Here is a 14,410-nt window from a genome sequence, read left to right on the forward strand (position 1 = left end):
GTTACTAAATATTTTTTATATGTAAATAAATAAAATAAAAATGTTTTATCTAATCTTATTTATAATTCTTTATTTAATGAAAATCCCAATGAATTTAAATTTACAAAAAATAGTAATAAAAATTTAAGTCAACTTAAAATAGCAGCTATGGTTGATGCTATCATTAAACCTTAAAATTATATATATATATATATATATATATATATATATATTTAATATTTATAATTATTTATTATTTAACTATAGAAACAGAGTTATTTTATTATTTTTTTCTTTTATCCTAAAAACTATAATATTTTAAATTTTAAATCAATAAATTTACTTTTAAAAATTCAATGTTTTATTTTTTAAAAAAATCTATTTTTTTGTCTATTAATCTGTTTTTATCTTGCTCTTTGATGTGAGATAAATTTTATTAAATTTCAAAGATTTACTTTAGTTGATAATTTATTTTAAATTAATTAATTAATTAATTAATCAATGGTGGAATTTAACAATTTTTAATGGTCAATTTTTTTAAATCTACAATAATCTTTATACACTTCTTAAGATATATATATATATATATATATATATATATATTTTCAAGAGATATTGATTTTTTAAGTTTCTTATATAAAACAACTCACAAGGAATAAACCAATGGGATAAACCACAAGAGACAAAAACTATCTCTAATTGGCTACATATCTCATTGTTTTTATTAAAACTTTTGATGAATTAGATATCAAAATATGCATTCTATTGCTCCAAATTGCTTAAGTGGTTGTGGTAAATTCTATGTGGTCTTTAATTTCTTGCCTTTGTCTTTTTATAAGGTGTTATTAAACTATTGGTTTATATAAATGAATGAATTCAAGCCTAATAGTTTATTATGATGCCCTAGGTGAGTGTAATTCTTGAACGATTTATTAAAGCTTTAGATACTTTATTCAAAGCTTAGCTATCTATTAATTATAGATAGCATAAAGACTTTCTAGGATTTGAGGATGGTACCTTGTAGATTTATTTTCAGATTTGCAAGGAAGACAACTTTGAAAGCCTAATATACAATTGTCATACATACATTTAAAAAATAATTTTGATACTATTATTAATACATGTATTAAAGAAATTAATTTCTTTTGCATAAATGATAGATTGTTCTAAAGGATTGTAAAAGAGAAAGTTTGGATGAAATATTTATATATTTTTTAATATAAAAAATCACTCAATTCTTCACTTACATAATTTTTAAATGATACATAATTGAAGGTTTTGGTTTTTTGTAACTTGCAAAATTTTTCTTGCTCCATTAAATAGCGATATAATTTTTTTGAATGTAATTAAATTTGATCAATATATTTATTTCTTATGTAAGTCAAGAAATTTTCTTATAGAAATTAAAAATATCCTAGTTATCCTTTAAATTATTTAATTTAAAGATAATATTAAATAAAAAATAAAAAATAATTATAATTTTTATTATATATAAAACCATTTTTAAAATTTTTATAATTATGTATAACTACTTCTACTACAAGGATTTTATAGGTGACGTCCCTAAAAAACAAAAGATTAGCTATCTATAATATTCATTTATACAAGTTTAATTTTGTTTTACAAAGGATATTTAATGATACTCAACAAGTAATTATTTAAAATAATTAGAGTTTTTATGTTCTACTTTAAAAAGATAAAACTTATATTATTTTTAGATATTAAATTAATATATACTATAAAGAAAAATAAGGTTCACATAATAATACATGATTTTTAAGGATTTAGCTATATGATACTTATTCTAATCGGAAAATTTATTTTTTAACATATTTTTTTCTTTTTAAATTTTACTCTATGTTTAAAGATTATATTCATTCATCAAATAAAAAAATACTTATGAATTCTTCATAATATAAACACAAGCTTTCTTTTAGGTGCCTAAACTAGATTTTTTTCTTGTGAAAAATTATTATCATATAAAATCAAATTTTATGTATTTTACTTTTAACTTCATATTATTAAGAGACAAGGTTTTTTCAAGAGTTATCTTTGTGGTTTATTATTTGAAGTATTTGTTGCAATGGCTAACAAAATTGATGCATTGTAAGTATTAAATGTTTTATTTATTTCTAAATTTATATTAGAATATTCTTCAAATTTACTAATTTTTTTATAGACAGAATAGTTTTAATACATTAATGAATATTGTAAATTTTTATTGTAGTTTAATAGAATAAATTCAATTTTATTTTTTTTATAAAAATACTAAAACATCTAAAATATTTGCTAGTTATTTTTTTAAAAAAAAATCACCTTTTATTATTATTATTACGATTATTAAAAAAATTATAAATATTTTAAGAATATTTCCTTAAAAGTAAATTAAGACATTGAAAATTTTCAGTATAAAGAGTGTCATTTTTACATGAAGAATCAAAATGAAGTTGAATAATATAATTGATTTAATTCTTCTTTTATAATTTTTATTTAAAATGACAATAAATAGAAAATAAAATTAATGGTATATATTTTTTAATTACTTTACATATTTAAAAGATTCCAAGACAAGCGAATTTAATACAAAACCTTCATTTAATATTTGTAAATTATCTTATATATTTCTAAAGTTTACCATTTATATCTATAAAAGCCAAAGGTAATTTAGTAACACATATTTATCATAAAGGTGTCTAAAGTGAAAAGGACAATTTTTTATTTTATATATTACATAAATATATTATTAAGATATGTTGATTATATAACCTCCACAACTTGGAAATATTTTATGATGAATAATACTTATCAATCTTCAGTAACTACTCTCTCTTCAAATTTATTTATAATTTTGAATTCGGCTATCAATTTTAATAAAATTTGATCAAAATATTTTTACCAAGACGAAAATAGAACATTTTTCTACCAAAAGCTTTCAAAATTTTGTACAAAGAATTCAAAAATATAAAATATAAATTTAAATCCAGAAAAAAATATTTCCACACATTATAAGTATTATTTAAGTTAAGAAACAGCAATCATGTAATTAAAGATATTATTAATAATATCTAAAAATAATTATCAAATAGATTTAATAATCACGAATTTAATATTTCATCAAAAGAATGTATTTAAATACTCTTGAATTAGCTATAAATAAATAAATAAAATTTTATAATTAACAGTTATATTTATCTTAAAGATTATTTAATAGAAAAAAAAATTCAATATGCTTTAAGTTTTGATGTTGTAATTCTTGCCTCTAAAATTTAAAGTTATTATAGTATGATAATGGTTTCAAAATAATTTGAACAATGTCAAATTCATAACTTAAAAAAATTGTAATTTAAATGTTTTAGTTATTGTTAATTTTTTTATGTAAATTTACAAACAATTTTGCACCTCATAAATAATTCCATTAGAAATGTAACGCAAATATGTTCAACTCAATTATTTTACAACTTTTAACACCTCATTAAGAATTACTAAACTGACAGCCAAAAAGCTTTCCTCAAAATCTAAATCTAAAAAACCTTTATCTTTCACAACTTTCTTCATGTCTTAAGTTTTTCCAACATAGGTTTTCCAAAACACCACCACAGATCTCCACCCACAACAAAAAAAACCTATTGAAAGTAAAATCCTCAAAAATCATTAACCTTGCATGACCTTATTAACTCGTTTTGTGCACCCAACACCACGCTAGGCTGTTGAATCCTGAACATCCAAAAACTTTTTAAAAAAATGCGATGATTTTAAGAAGTTGAAACCACCCGTAAACACAAATTTCACGTAATCACACTCACAAGTCAGAACACAATCTGGTATATAGAAACAAGCCCGATCACAACTTCCCCACACAGAAAACAAGCACACAATGCATTCAAAACACAAGGAAGGAAGGAATGAAGGAAGGAAGAAGCAGACTAAGTGAAAAGCCATGGGGGACAAGGAATGCAAGCAGACAAGCTGGAGCACAGTCTGTGGGGAGACGCCATAGCTATGGCTGGCTCATGGTGTTCTCACATGGCAGTGGAAGAAGAAGAAGAAGAAGAAGAAGAAGGAGAGCCAACGACATGGTGAAGCCAAGGGCTGCAACAAGGAAGGAAGGCACAATAGCCAGAAGACAATGCAAACAAGGGATGACCATGCAAAGGCAGTAAAAGCATGCAGAGTATTCTCTGCGAATCCTGCGAGGTAGTGGGATTTCAACACCCACATCAAGATTGTGGAATAGGACTTGGGCCCTCGTGATGCTGTAGCAGCGGCATCCAATGCAAAGGGAGAAAGGAAGAGGGGGGCGTAATGAGATTGAGCACCGTGGCATCCACACTCCAACACAAATTCATATGAATTTCGAGTGGGATGCAGATGATGTGATTTCCTTGTCGGTGCATCTTTCCATGCGTCCATTATGCGGCACACACACACACACAAAAACATATGTGCTTGTGTATATAGAAATATATATATATATATATATATATAGAGAGAGAGAGAGATATCTTAGAAAAAAAGGAGTTGGAGATGGGGTCCCACCAGGCATCCATGTCGGCTGCTGGTCTTGGAATAGCATCTTGTAAGATCTACCAAGCACCACTGCTTTTGGTTGTTGCTGCCAAAATTATACAATTGCTAGGCTGGCAGAGTGCGTGGGGATGTGCTCCAGCGGATGCTGCGATGCATCAACCGTGAGGGGGGAGAGACGACCAGGTATTCTTCTCGTGCCCAGGTGACACACTCGTGCTTCGCCCCAAACCCCTATGCTCCTTCTTTTGATTAGGTCGGGGTTTGCGCTAATGTGCTGGTTGCATGGTCCACATTACTCCCTGATTAATCTCTTAATGTATCTTTTTGTCCGGACGCGTGTCCTTTCCCTCAAAAGTTCATGCAGGTGTCGGGCTTTCATTTTCTCCGATCAGGAATCCTGCGTGTGTTGTTTAACTTTTATTTAATTCTTTTTGGTTGTATATGTTTGTATGTGTGTGTGTGTGTGTGTACTGCATGGTGTTGTGTAAAAGTACTCTGCCATTGTGCTTGCTAGTTGGCTGTGACAAGTCTCGAAACGATTTCTATGAGCTTTTGCGAAGTCATCTTATCACCCCGGGTTCTGCTTTTAGGTGAACGAAGTAGGAATTGGGCAATGCTGAAACACTATGCCTCTGACAGAACTGGACTAACGTTGCTAGATTAAAGACTTTCGGAAGCTTTTTTGTCGGAATTTTCCAAGTGTAGGTTCAGGAATGGAAACATTGCTGGCTTGAATAATTGCTCCGGAAGTGCCCAATCCACATTTCAACCCTTCCGGCGAGATGCAACTTCAAGCGAGCTGGTTGTTTAGAAACATGATCCCCGGTTAACACGACTATCTCATGTGTTGCAAGGCCTTTACGGTTTAGTAATATGGGTAGTGCTCAAAAAATGTTGCTTGAACAAGCGGGGAGAAGCAACCATGCGATTTGAATATCGTGAGATTATAATGCCGGTAGACAAACGGTTTAGATTTCCACACGAACTCTACTATTCATTTATGTTGGAAATGTAGATATATCACCCAATACTTGGGAAATTCAACACAATCAGACAGTTTCCGTAGAAATCGTGTTGCTTGCCTTAAGGTACTCGGTCACTTGAAAAGTCGTGTGACCGTATACCCACTGATTAGTCGACTGATGATATCATACACCTCAAATTACTAACGAACAAAATCCAACATGAAGAAGACGCAGGTACGAAGCAACAAGGGGATGAGGTAACGGTATAATACTTTGTAAGACACTTCTTTATTTCGAGAAGAAAGTCTCTTGGAAAACATAGCTCCATGTGCACATGTAGCAACAAAGAAGCTGCAATATAATATTTTTACCGAACACCAAGATCTTTTCTCCGAACTCGTTGTGTTTATACATCCAACACGATCAACACCCAACTGTAGTCAGGTAGACTAACACCAGATCTTGCTTTTGAGATCATTTGCAGTCACTTATTTGTCGTGGCTACGGATCTAGTAATCGAACTACTGGAGGACCCGTCTTCTATCAAGCACTGATGCCGAGGTCATTTTGCCCTCGCTTTTGGAAATTGTACAAAATGAGATGCATCAGCAAGACCATAGCTTATCACTCCTATAAATCAGTGTTGTCCTACCTTATGAGCTTTCATAATCCTGCATATCCGTAAATCACATATCACACAATTCTGCCGCTCGACATGAGGTTGCAGCAAGACACTACAGATATAGATTATCTCTAGAGGTGTTCGCGGACGAGAATTGATTAAATACAACCAGGCTGATTCTCACACAGACCAGGAAGGAGAAATTATAAAATAAAAAACAGAAAAAGAAAAAGAAAAAAAAGAAAAAAAAGAAGGAAAATTAGAGAACTAACCAAGTGACAAGAAGAAGGGGGAAAAAGAACACAAAAAATGTTGGAAGGCTCCAAGTGATCAGTTCACTTACGGCCAGTCCCACCATGGCAGTACGCTCTGCTCCACGGCAGGCGCAAAAAAGTAGCCACAATTTGGGTCCACTTGGAAGGCGTGGCAGCCCTCCTCAAGCTTCACCGGGAAGGATTGTTGCGAAGCATTCACATCGTCGTCAACGCCGAGGGGTCCCACTAGGCTCTCCGGAGGAGGGAATTGGCTGCAGCAAGCCAGTTTCTCCTCGTCACTGGGGTTGCTGTCCGAGGTGTGAGGACTATCAGCGTCGAGTAGATCGCTGGAGTTGCTTCCTGAGCTTGTCGACGTCTTCTCCACCTCGAGCTTGGGTGTCGAGCAGACGGTCATGGTGGGAGAGGATCTCGTGTGGTGGTGATCCTTGGTAATCGCGAGGTTGTAAGGCTTCTTGCCCAGTTTCGGCGACTCCTCTGTGTCTGGCATGCAATGTGAGTCGCTCTCACATTGGGAAGAGTCCGCGGATTGCGAAGATTGGGAACCCTGGGGACTTGTCTTCCCCGAGAGACGCTGTACCTGAAGGAAGAGAAGAGACCGCGATTAACTCTCACGTCACCCACGATCGCAAGGAAAGGAGTGATCAGTATCCGAATGAGTTGAGAGAAATTGGGGAGGGTGTACTAACCTCAGCCTTGAGGACGTCTTTCTCCCGGAGAGCGGTCTCGAAGTCTGCCTTCAGTTTGATGTACCCAGAATTCAACATTTCGTAGTCCCGCTCCAGCTGTTTCGTTTTCCAGCGTGCGCGTCGGTTCTGGAACCAAACAGCGACTTGGCGAGGTTGCAGGCCGAGCTCCTTGGCAAGCTGCATTTTCCTCTCGGGTTCCAGTTTGTTCTCTACCTCGAAGCTGCGCTCGAGGGACCGAACCTGGTCGAACGAAAGCCGGCGCTTCTTCTCCACGGGTTGGGAGCCGTCGTCTCCACCGTCGTCGCCATCCTCTGGCTCCTCCCCTGGCCCGTTCCCGAATGTGGGGAAGAAGGGTCGTTTCTGCCCGCACCCCGCAATTGCATCTTCCAGACCTCCACCTAACCTCGAAACTGGAAACAGGACCAACAACAAACAATCAGATGTACCCACGGCTATGCTCGATGACGGGATAAAAAGAGAAACCCACAAATTTTGGTCGCACTCAAACACTGTGGCACCAAAGCACATTGAATTCCTCTGTACCGGCACACATCCACTTACACTAGTGTAGAAGTACTCCGCTAAGGCTCTAGCTTAATCGGATACTTCCATTAAGCACCCGGCGACTTGGCCATTCTCATAATTTAATAGACCGATCGCTACAATTGAGGTCAAATTCCTCAACTGCAAGCTCTAGATTGGGAGGAGTGGAGTACTACCTTGGAAACTGACGTGAGGATTGCAGCTATTAAGCATCGCCACGAGGGAGTTCGAGCTGCCCATGTCGTTCCGCATTAGCATCACATTCTGTCCTCCGAAGCTGCTCAACCCAGTCGCCGCCATCGCCATCGTTTCTAGCTCTCCCCCGAAACTGGCTCCACGGTCCCTAATCCCAATAATCCCAGCAATTCTACGACAGATGCAGCTACATCGCTCTGTGTATGTCTCAAACTGCCCCTTCTCGTCTCCCTCACATAGCCAAATGTCTCGGGCGGATCATCACATGTTCTGTCGACGGGAGAGTTGGGGGCCTGCACCCACAGCACTCAAGAATGGAAGGCGCCCACCACTCACACGACCTTCTCACCAGCCATTGCCAACTAAGCTCTTGAGAGCAGATGCAGTGAGTATATATAATGAGACACAGCAACAATCCACTAGAACTGGAAAGAGGAACCTGCCACCGTCTTAGCAACCTTTACTCTCAAAGCGAAGAAAGCTGACAGGTATTCCAGGAGAATAAATTACAATTTACTCCAGCAAAAGTGCTGGCTGCGGGTTTGTCCACGGAGGCCGTCGGTCATGCCCCATCATGAGGTGGATGTGAAGTCAATGTGAGCAGGCATGGCACAGACACTTGAAGCATGAGTCCACGGAGCAAGGCCATTGAACAATGTCAGTCCACCCGAACAGAGCTGGAGAATGTGGAAGATGGTAGTAGGTCCGACTTGTTCACAAAATTTCCCATATTTTAATACTATTCTACTCCGATAGCAAGTGGTAATTCTCCACTGCTTGAATAAGACTGAAACACAGAACAATGTGCATCTACGTAGACAAGAGCAGAGGGCATTCACTAAAGAAAATAAACAAAGATTAGAAGGGATATTATGCTTGAAGCTGGACATTCAGTTAAGAAAATTAAACGAAGATTAGAAGGGATATTATGCATGAAGCTGGACAAGGTGGGTTCGCCCGCTGGTTAGACTGAAACGGAGCCAGCGAACGGGGCGCCGCTTTGCGAGCGAATGGTTGCAGTAGGAGGAACTTACTCCTTGCCTGTTGGAGGGGGCCTTAGCCAGGCTCTTCGGGCCCAGTTGTGTGGCCTAGCTGTGAGGCGAAGGGCAGGAGAGGGCATCACAACAGTGCGTTGAGACCAGAAAGTAAAGCCTGAGAATTTTGCTTGTTATCTTTGACCGCTGGCCGTCCCAGAGAGGGAGGTTAAGTTTTTCCTTCCTGGATTTCAGGCATGGGCCACCCCCTCTTCCAGCTCTTCTTCCAGCTGTGCAGGCTGCCAACGAACCTTCGGAGACAAATTTGGAGCTGCAACCACCGAGACGGACAACGAGCAAGACACCCACTCCACGACGACTTTGCTCGACAGTCGCGCTTACCCAGTCGTCGCGGACACATTCTCCCAGGCCAGCGTCTGCATGCCCAAATCCAGCTCCCCCGTGTTCACCACTTTGCAAATTAACTTCCAAGACCAAGTAGCCTCAGAAAACGCTCTCTTTTTTTCTTTTTTTTCTTTTTTCTTATTCCTATTTTCCCATTTTCCAGTTTCCTGTACTCTCTCAGTCAACCTCGTCATGGCGCTTCTCAACATGAGCCCGAGCTCAGGCCAGCGGACAAAATACATTGTGCTACCAGCAACTTCCGCAGTACAGGCGTACTTCGACTGCCTGTATGTACGTTCACGAGTGGCTACATATTCCAGGCTCTGTCAAGTGTACACTGTAGTACCTTTGCACGTCCAAGAGCTTGAACCCAACAGTCCTGTGCACACATAACCATTTTCATACATGAATTCTCCGTCGTAGAGCTCCTGGACCTGCTTAAAAAAGCTCCCTGGTGTGAATTTAGGCCTATCTGGTGATGCCGTTATCCTAAAACCACTTGGCTGTGGTGGTGATCTGGGCACTGAATGATGCGACATTCAGAGAAAACCACTCGGATCTCCCATCTTCTAACGCACCCCTGCCCCTCCTTGCCTACCCACTCCACAACATTCAGTTGCTGCTTTGTTTCTGTCTTTGCTATTATTTATTTATTTATTTATTTATTTATAACTTAGAATATCCAGGTTACCCGAACAATGCAAGCTTTGTTGTTAACCTGAAGCTTCGGATCTTATTGAGATCAGTGAGTAGAGTGGATGGGTGACTTTTTCTGCAAAAAATTATATTAATATGTGAATTTGAATACATATTTTGGGCCAATATTAATGACATTTTATTCACCCATAGCATAACTCACGAAAGCACTTTCGTAGCCATCGTGAATGGATAAGTATTCTGTAGTAAATTATATGCGTATGTCACCATACAATCAAGCCATATAAGTATCATCTGAAGACAAAATATTTGCAATCGTTCCTTTCACAAAATTATCCAATTATTTGTTGGATCTACACTTCATAGTTTATTATCACAACCTGCACATTTAAGGGATTTGAAATTGCAATCTAGGAATTTATGTTTATAAGTTATGTCATAAATTCCTAGACTGAAATATAATTCATGTTAACACTTCTTGATTCAAATTGTAATCACGAAGATGAAGAAAGAAGAAAAAAATGGGGGAAAAAACAAGAAATAAAATAATGCACTTAATAATGAAATACATGAATATTGAGCAAAACTGATTTTGTTCATGAAATCTTGCCACGAAGTGTTTCCATTCTCCCAAACCTGAGCTTGGTTGTTACAGACGCTCAGTATATGTCCATCGACATCTTCAACGTCGCACACTACATAAAAACAAAGAGACAATGGAGGATACTTAAACTGTTGCAAGGAAGGTATTCCACTATTGCTCTTGCTCCTGCTCCTGCAAACTTGTAGAGCGAAAAAGAGGCAGTAAAAGATGGTCCCGTCTCGACAGTGAGAGAGACGCAGGTTCTGCGTCGTCATGATCTCTTCAAGGGTATAGACAGCGGCAGCGAATCCTGTCGTAGGCCCGCCATGGTGAGCACTCGGGCGCCGCTTATGTACATGCTGGTGGGGCGTGAAAAACTTGAGACAGTGTGGACCGTGGAGTGTAGACAAGGAATGGAGATGGTGTTGGTGGTGGTGGGAGCCAGAGATCTCCCCAGCTCTTGGAAAGGTTTTACGGCCTCAGTTCATTGTGGTCTTCTTGTTGGAAAACCGTAGCTAGTTGATATGGTTAATGGCCTCTGTGGTCTAGTCTACACTGGAAGCGGTGAAGGATTTGCGTGGAACTTGTAGGTGACGTCGAGCACCCAAAAGCTTGCTAGGACGAGGCCGAAGCTGGTGGAACTGGACAACTCAGTAGGCACTGTGCATGTTCCTTCACGGATACTTCTAAGCGCCGAGATTATCAACACTGGCGCGAGATTACGATTTTAAGGCGTTATCTCTCAAAGGCAGATAGCGCTCGTGGGGCGTCGCTCAATCTCTTGAAAAAGGATCGAAATGTTCTACCATATAATATGACACGTGGTTTCGAGGCGCGGGCTTGGGAAGTTGGGTCGACCCTGCACAAGTTTACTTTTTCTTCCTCTGGGGGTACATTCCTGTAGAAGCAAGAGTCATGCTGTGCACGTAAAGCTTCTTATTTTTACCGTGAAACCAGCCGCACCGGGAACACCAGGTCAGCTGAGCGCATATACAGATGGATATGTTGGTCTGTGGAGTATTTACAGTAATCTGGGTGCAGATCTGGGTGCTTGAAGGGTTCCTCTTGCGATGGATTTTGTAACGGTTTGGCTAGAAAACAAGGATTTAATGAGCAAAATTCTTTGGTAGTTGATTCATTTGCAACCTTAAGAGCAACAATAACAAGAGCATGATACTGGCTGCAAAAACATGTTGGAGCAGGGAGTCGTGATGTGATGCAGACAAGGCACTTCGCAGATAAAGTTTTTTTCTTCTTTTCATGCTTTTAACATGTGCATGACCTTTTTTTTGACTTAAAACAAACAAAATGAGATGTCGGGAAAAAAGACTGTTAACCGCGAGTTTGGAAGCAGTGCAAAGCCTCATCGCCTCACAATCTGCAAAAAGTTGTAATCAGCTTTTCATAAAGCTAGTTACCTAACCATATCATCTGAGCTGATTTCCTCTGCTAAATTGCTAATAGGAATAAGAACAACTTTACAGCCAAAATCTATTTATAAAACCATATAAGGAAATGCTAAACCGTGTGTTTGGACAGGACCGAACACAAGAAACTTACTTCTAATCCGTTCCGAGTTTCTACTGGTGGCAAGATTTGGGTGGTACGAACTTTTCACCTTTTCGCCTAATTTACGCAAATGAATTCCACATTAAATAAGTCTTTCAGGGGATTAATTACGCTCGCGTGAGCAGATGAGTAATTAAGAACGGAATAAGTCCTCTAAGATCACGAACACCTAATGAGACTTTGCGGCAGATGCTTGCTGTTTGTCTGCAACAATTTAGCCCAGTGAACAAGTAGAACCGACATTCAGGGTAATATCACTGCAGATAAATGCCAAATTTATCGATTCTGACCCTAGCACATATTCCGTGAAACATCCGCATGGGGTAGAATCCACTGCAATAACTAAGTCTAATGTCCAAGCTGCCGGTTGATTATACAAAGATAAGATCTCGGTTGGTACTATTTTAATAATTTTCCGTTCCATTGTAAAATCCACTATGCTCAGTCTCTTTTGCTACAGTAATACCACCATTCATGCAGTTTTATCTTCTGTTCTTCTCTTTGTTGACATAAACGAGGTAAACTCGCGGTTTAGATTTAAAGAAGAAGATCAGGAACAAATCACTCAATCACTTTTTCTTTTTTTCTTTTTTCTCGACACAAACGAGGCTTAGGAGCCAAGTTTTACAGTACAGCACATAAGTCACAGCGTCCATACTATAGCACATCCAGAGTGTGAATTATTAGACCTCTGTGGGGAACTTTAGTACTCCAACATATTGTCACCCCTGATTTTTGACCAAATATATTTATGTTTCTAGCCATTTAAGATCTATCCCACCCACAAAGGAAGGTTTGCCTCTATTCTAGTTTCTTTCCTATTCAACGAAGTGTGTCTTTCCGGAACAGTCTTCCGTATTCAGTAAGATTGGGCCAAATTGGCTGATGTGTGTGTTTATCACTCTATGTTTCTTCGCCAAATGTGAATGTGTTCCATTGCCAAAACCTCAAATTCAGGCAGGCATTGGGGCATACACACCATAGCACTAGTGAACAAGCTTTGACATCGCTCCGGACGATTACTTTTGGTCGGCCGCGATCCGAGCTGTACCAGTGTTTGAGGAAAATGAGCTTGACCGCTGGTTAATTAATCTCAAGCCTATGTTTAGGACCGCCAAGAAGGTTGCAAAGCACCGCAGATGCTGGGTGTGAGTGACCCTGACATCAGACTCGTGGGCACTGCCAAAGTGGTTATCTCTGAAGCTTTTCGCAAACCAACAGGTGATGAATGGGGCCGCAAGGGAGTTGGAGGGGGGGAAGGAAATAGAAGAAAAAAAGTGGAGCTCTGTCTAAACAATGCCTCCAAAAAGTATTCCGTGGACTTTACGTAATGAGTCTAAGGCTGTCAATGTTGTTCGCACCGACCCCCATCATGAGCGTCTCCGAGGGCATACCTCAGGCACAGAAAAGCGGCCCTGGCTCCAGCTGATTATGTTGTCACTGCTTTAAACATTGCAAATGTTCTGCTAAGAAACTTGGGTGCAGGTAAAAATGATGATAACGCACTTAACGTACAATTCATTAATTCTCCACCCTTCACATATCTGACAATTTTATCAACTTCTTGCTTGTGTTTTCCTACATTAAACAATAACGAAAATCTCATCCTGCAGACCTCATTTCATGTGAAGTTTATACCCAATAAAGCCAAGTAGTTGTAGAATCATTGCAACGAAACAATATCCACACTTTCCAGCAGCTGTTTATACTTATTTGATACACACCCTGATTTATCTCTCATCAATAATCTGCATTGTCTAATATCAGCTGTTTTGAGGTTACTTAGTAGTTTTTAATTTTACTTTTATCTTTATTTTTTGGTGGCAGGGATGTAGTTATATGCAAGATATAAATGCCATTTGGATGGATTTTTCCACCACGAGAGTACGCGCCATGACGACAAACCATGTATAAGCGTGAACCTCCGAAATCTCGAGGCTTTCTGGTGACGGGAAATTGCCTTCCCTTCTGTGTTCATGGAAACGCATGGAAAATTGGTCCGAACCCTACAGGCACCGAGCGATGGTGTTAAACAGGGAGGACGTAACCTTGCGCGTTTTATTCCATGATCTCATGCAACACACCCGCATGGAATAATCTTGGACTCACGTTACGGCACCGAACCTGTCACAATCTGGGTGCAAAACGCCAACGGGAGAGGGAAGAAAGGAACAGTGGCGGAAGTGAAACTTCCGAAAAGGCGGTCTCATACAAACACTGATCACGTAACCCACCAGCCTCCAGCTCTCGCTTTACCGTGCGCATGCACCAGTCTCTCGTCACAGCTCACGAATTATTAGGCTCGCGCATCTGTATACTTCTGCCCCTCGCGCTCCAAAAAGCCGACCCAGAAAAAGACGTGTAACGAGACAAGCGACACAAGGCATACCCCAGTCAAGGGGGAGGGGAGGGGGGATGCGAATGAACTCT

The 14,410-nt window shown here is 38.7% G+C and overlaps 1 protein-coding gene and 2 long non-coding RNA genes across 4 annotated transcripts; 2 read left to right on the plus strand and 1 right to left on the minus strand.

Annotated features, from left to right (window-relative positions):
• Nucleotides 1–5,740: 5,740 nt before the first annotated feature.
• LOC112294843 (uncharacterized) lies at nucleotides 5,741–8,145 on the minus strand. Its single transcript, XM_024545757.3, has 3 exons — nucleotides 7,774–8,145; nucleotides 7,055–7,464; nucleotides 5,741–6,945 (listed from the first exon to the last, which is right to left on the minus strand). Exons 1-3 carry the CDS (start codon nucleotides 7,901–7,903, stop codon nucleotides 6,433–6,435), a joined length of 1,053 nt encoding a protein of 350 aa, XP_024401525.1. The 5' UTR covers nucleotides 7,904–8,145; the 3' UTR covers nucleotides 5,741–6,432.
• Nucleotides 8,146–10,737: 2,592 nt separating this feature from the next.
• On the plus strand, nucleotides 10,738–12,462 carry LOC149987560 (uncharacterized). Its single transcript, XR_016497992.1, has 2 exons — nucleotides 10,738–10,879; nucleotides 11,002–12,462. It is a non-coding gene; the product is annotated as an uncharacterized LOC149987560 (long non-coding RNA).
• Nucleotides 11,665–13,754, plus strand: LOC149987561 (uncharacterized). 2 transcript variants are annotated; one of them, XR_016497990.1, is made up of 3 exons: nucleotides 11,665–11,801; nucleotides 11,951–12,014; nucleotides 12,942–13,754. It is a non-coding gene; the product is annotated as an uncharacterized LOC149987561 (long non-coding RNA). The 2 variants fall into 2 exon arrangements; XR_016497991.1 differs by having other exon boundaries at nucleotides 12,938–13,753.
• The last annotated feature ends 656 nt before the right edge of the window (nucleotides 13,755–14,410 follow it).

Source organism: Physcomitrium patens, chromosome 17 (assembly GCF_059467195.1).
Source record: "Physcomitrium patens ecotype Gransden chromosome 17, ASM5946719v1, whole genome shotgun sequence".
NCBI classification, from domain to species: domain Eukaryota; kingdom Viridiplantae; phylum Streptophyta; class Bryopsida; order Funariales; family Funariaceae; genus Physcomitrium; species Physcomitrium patens.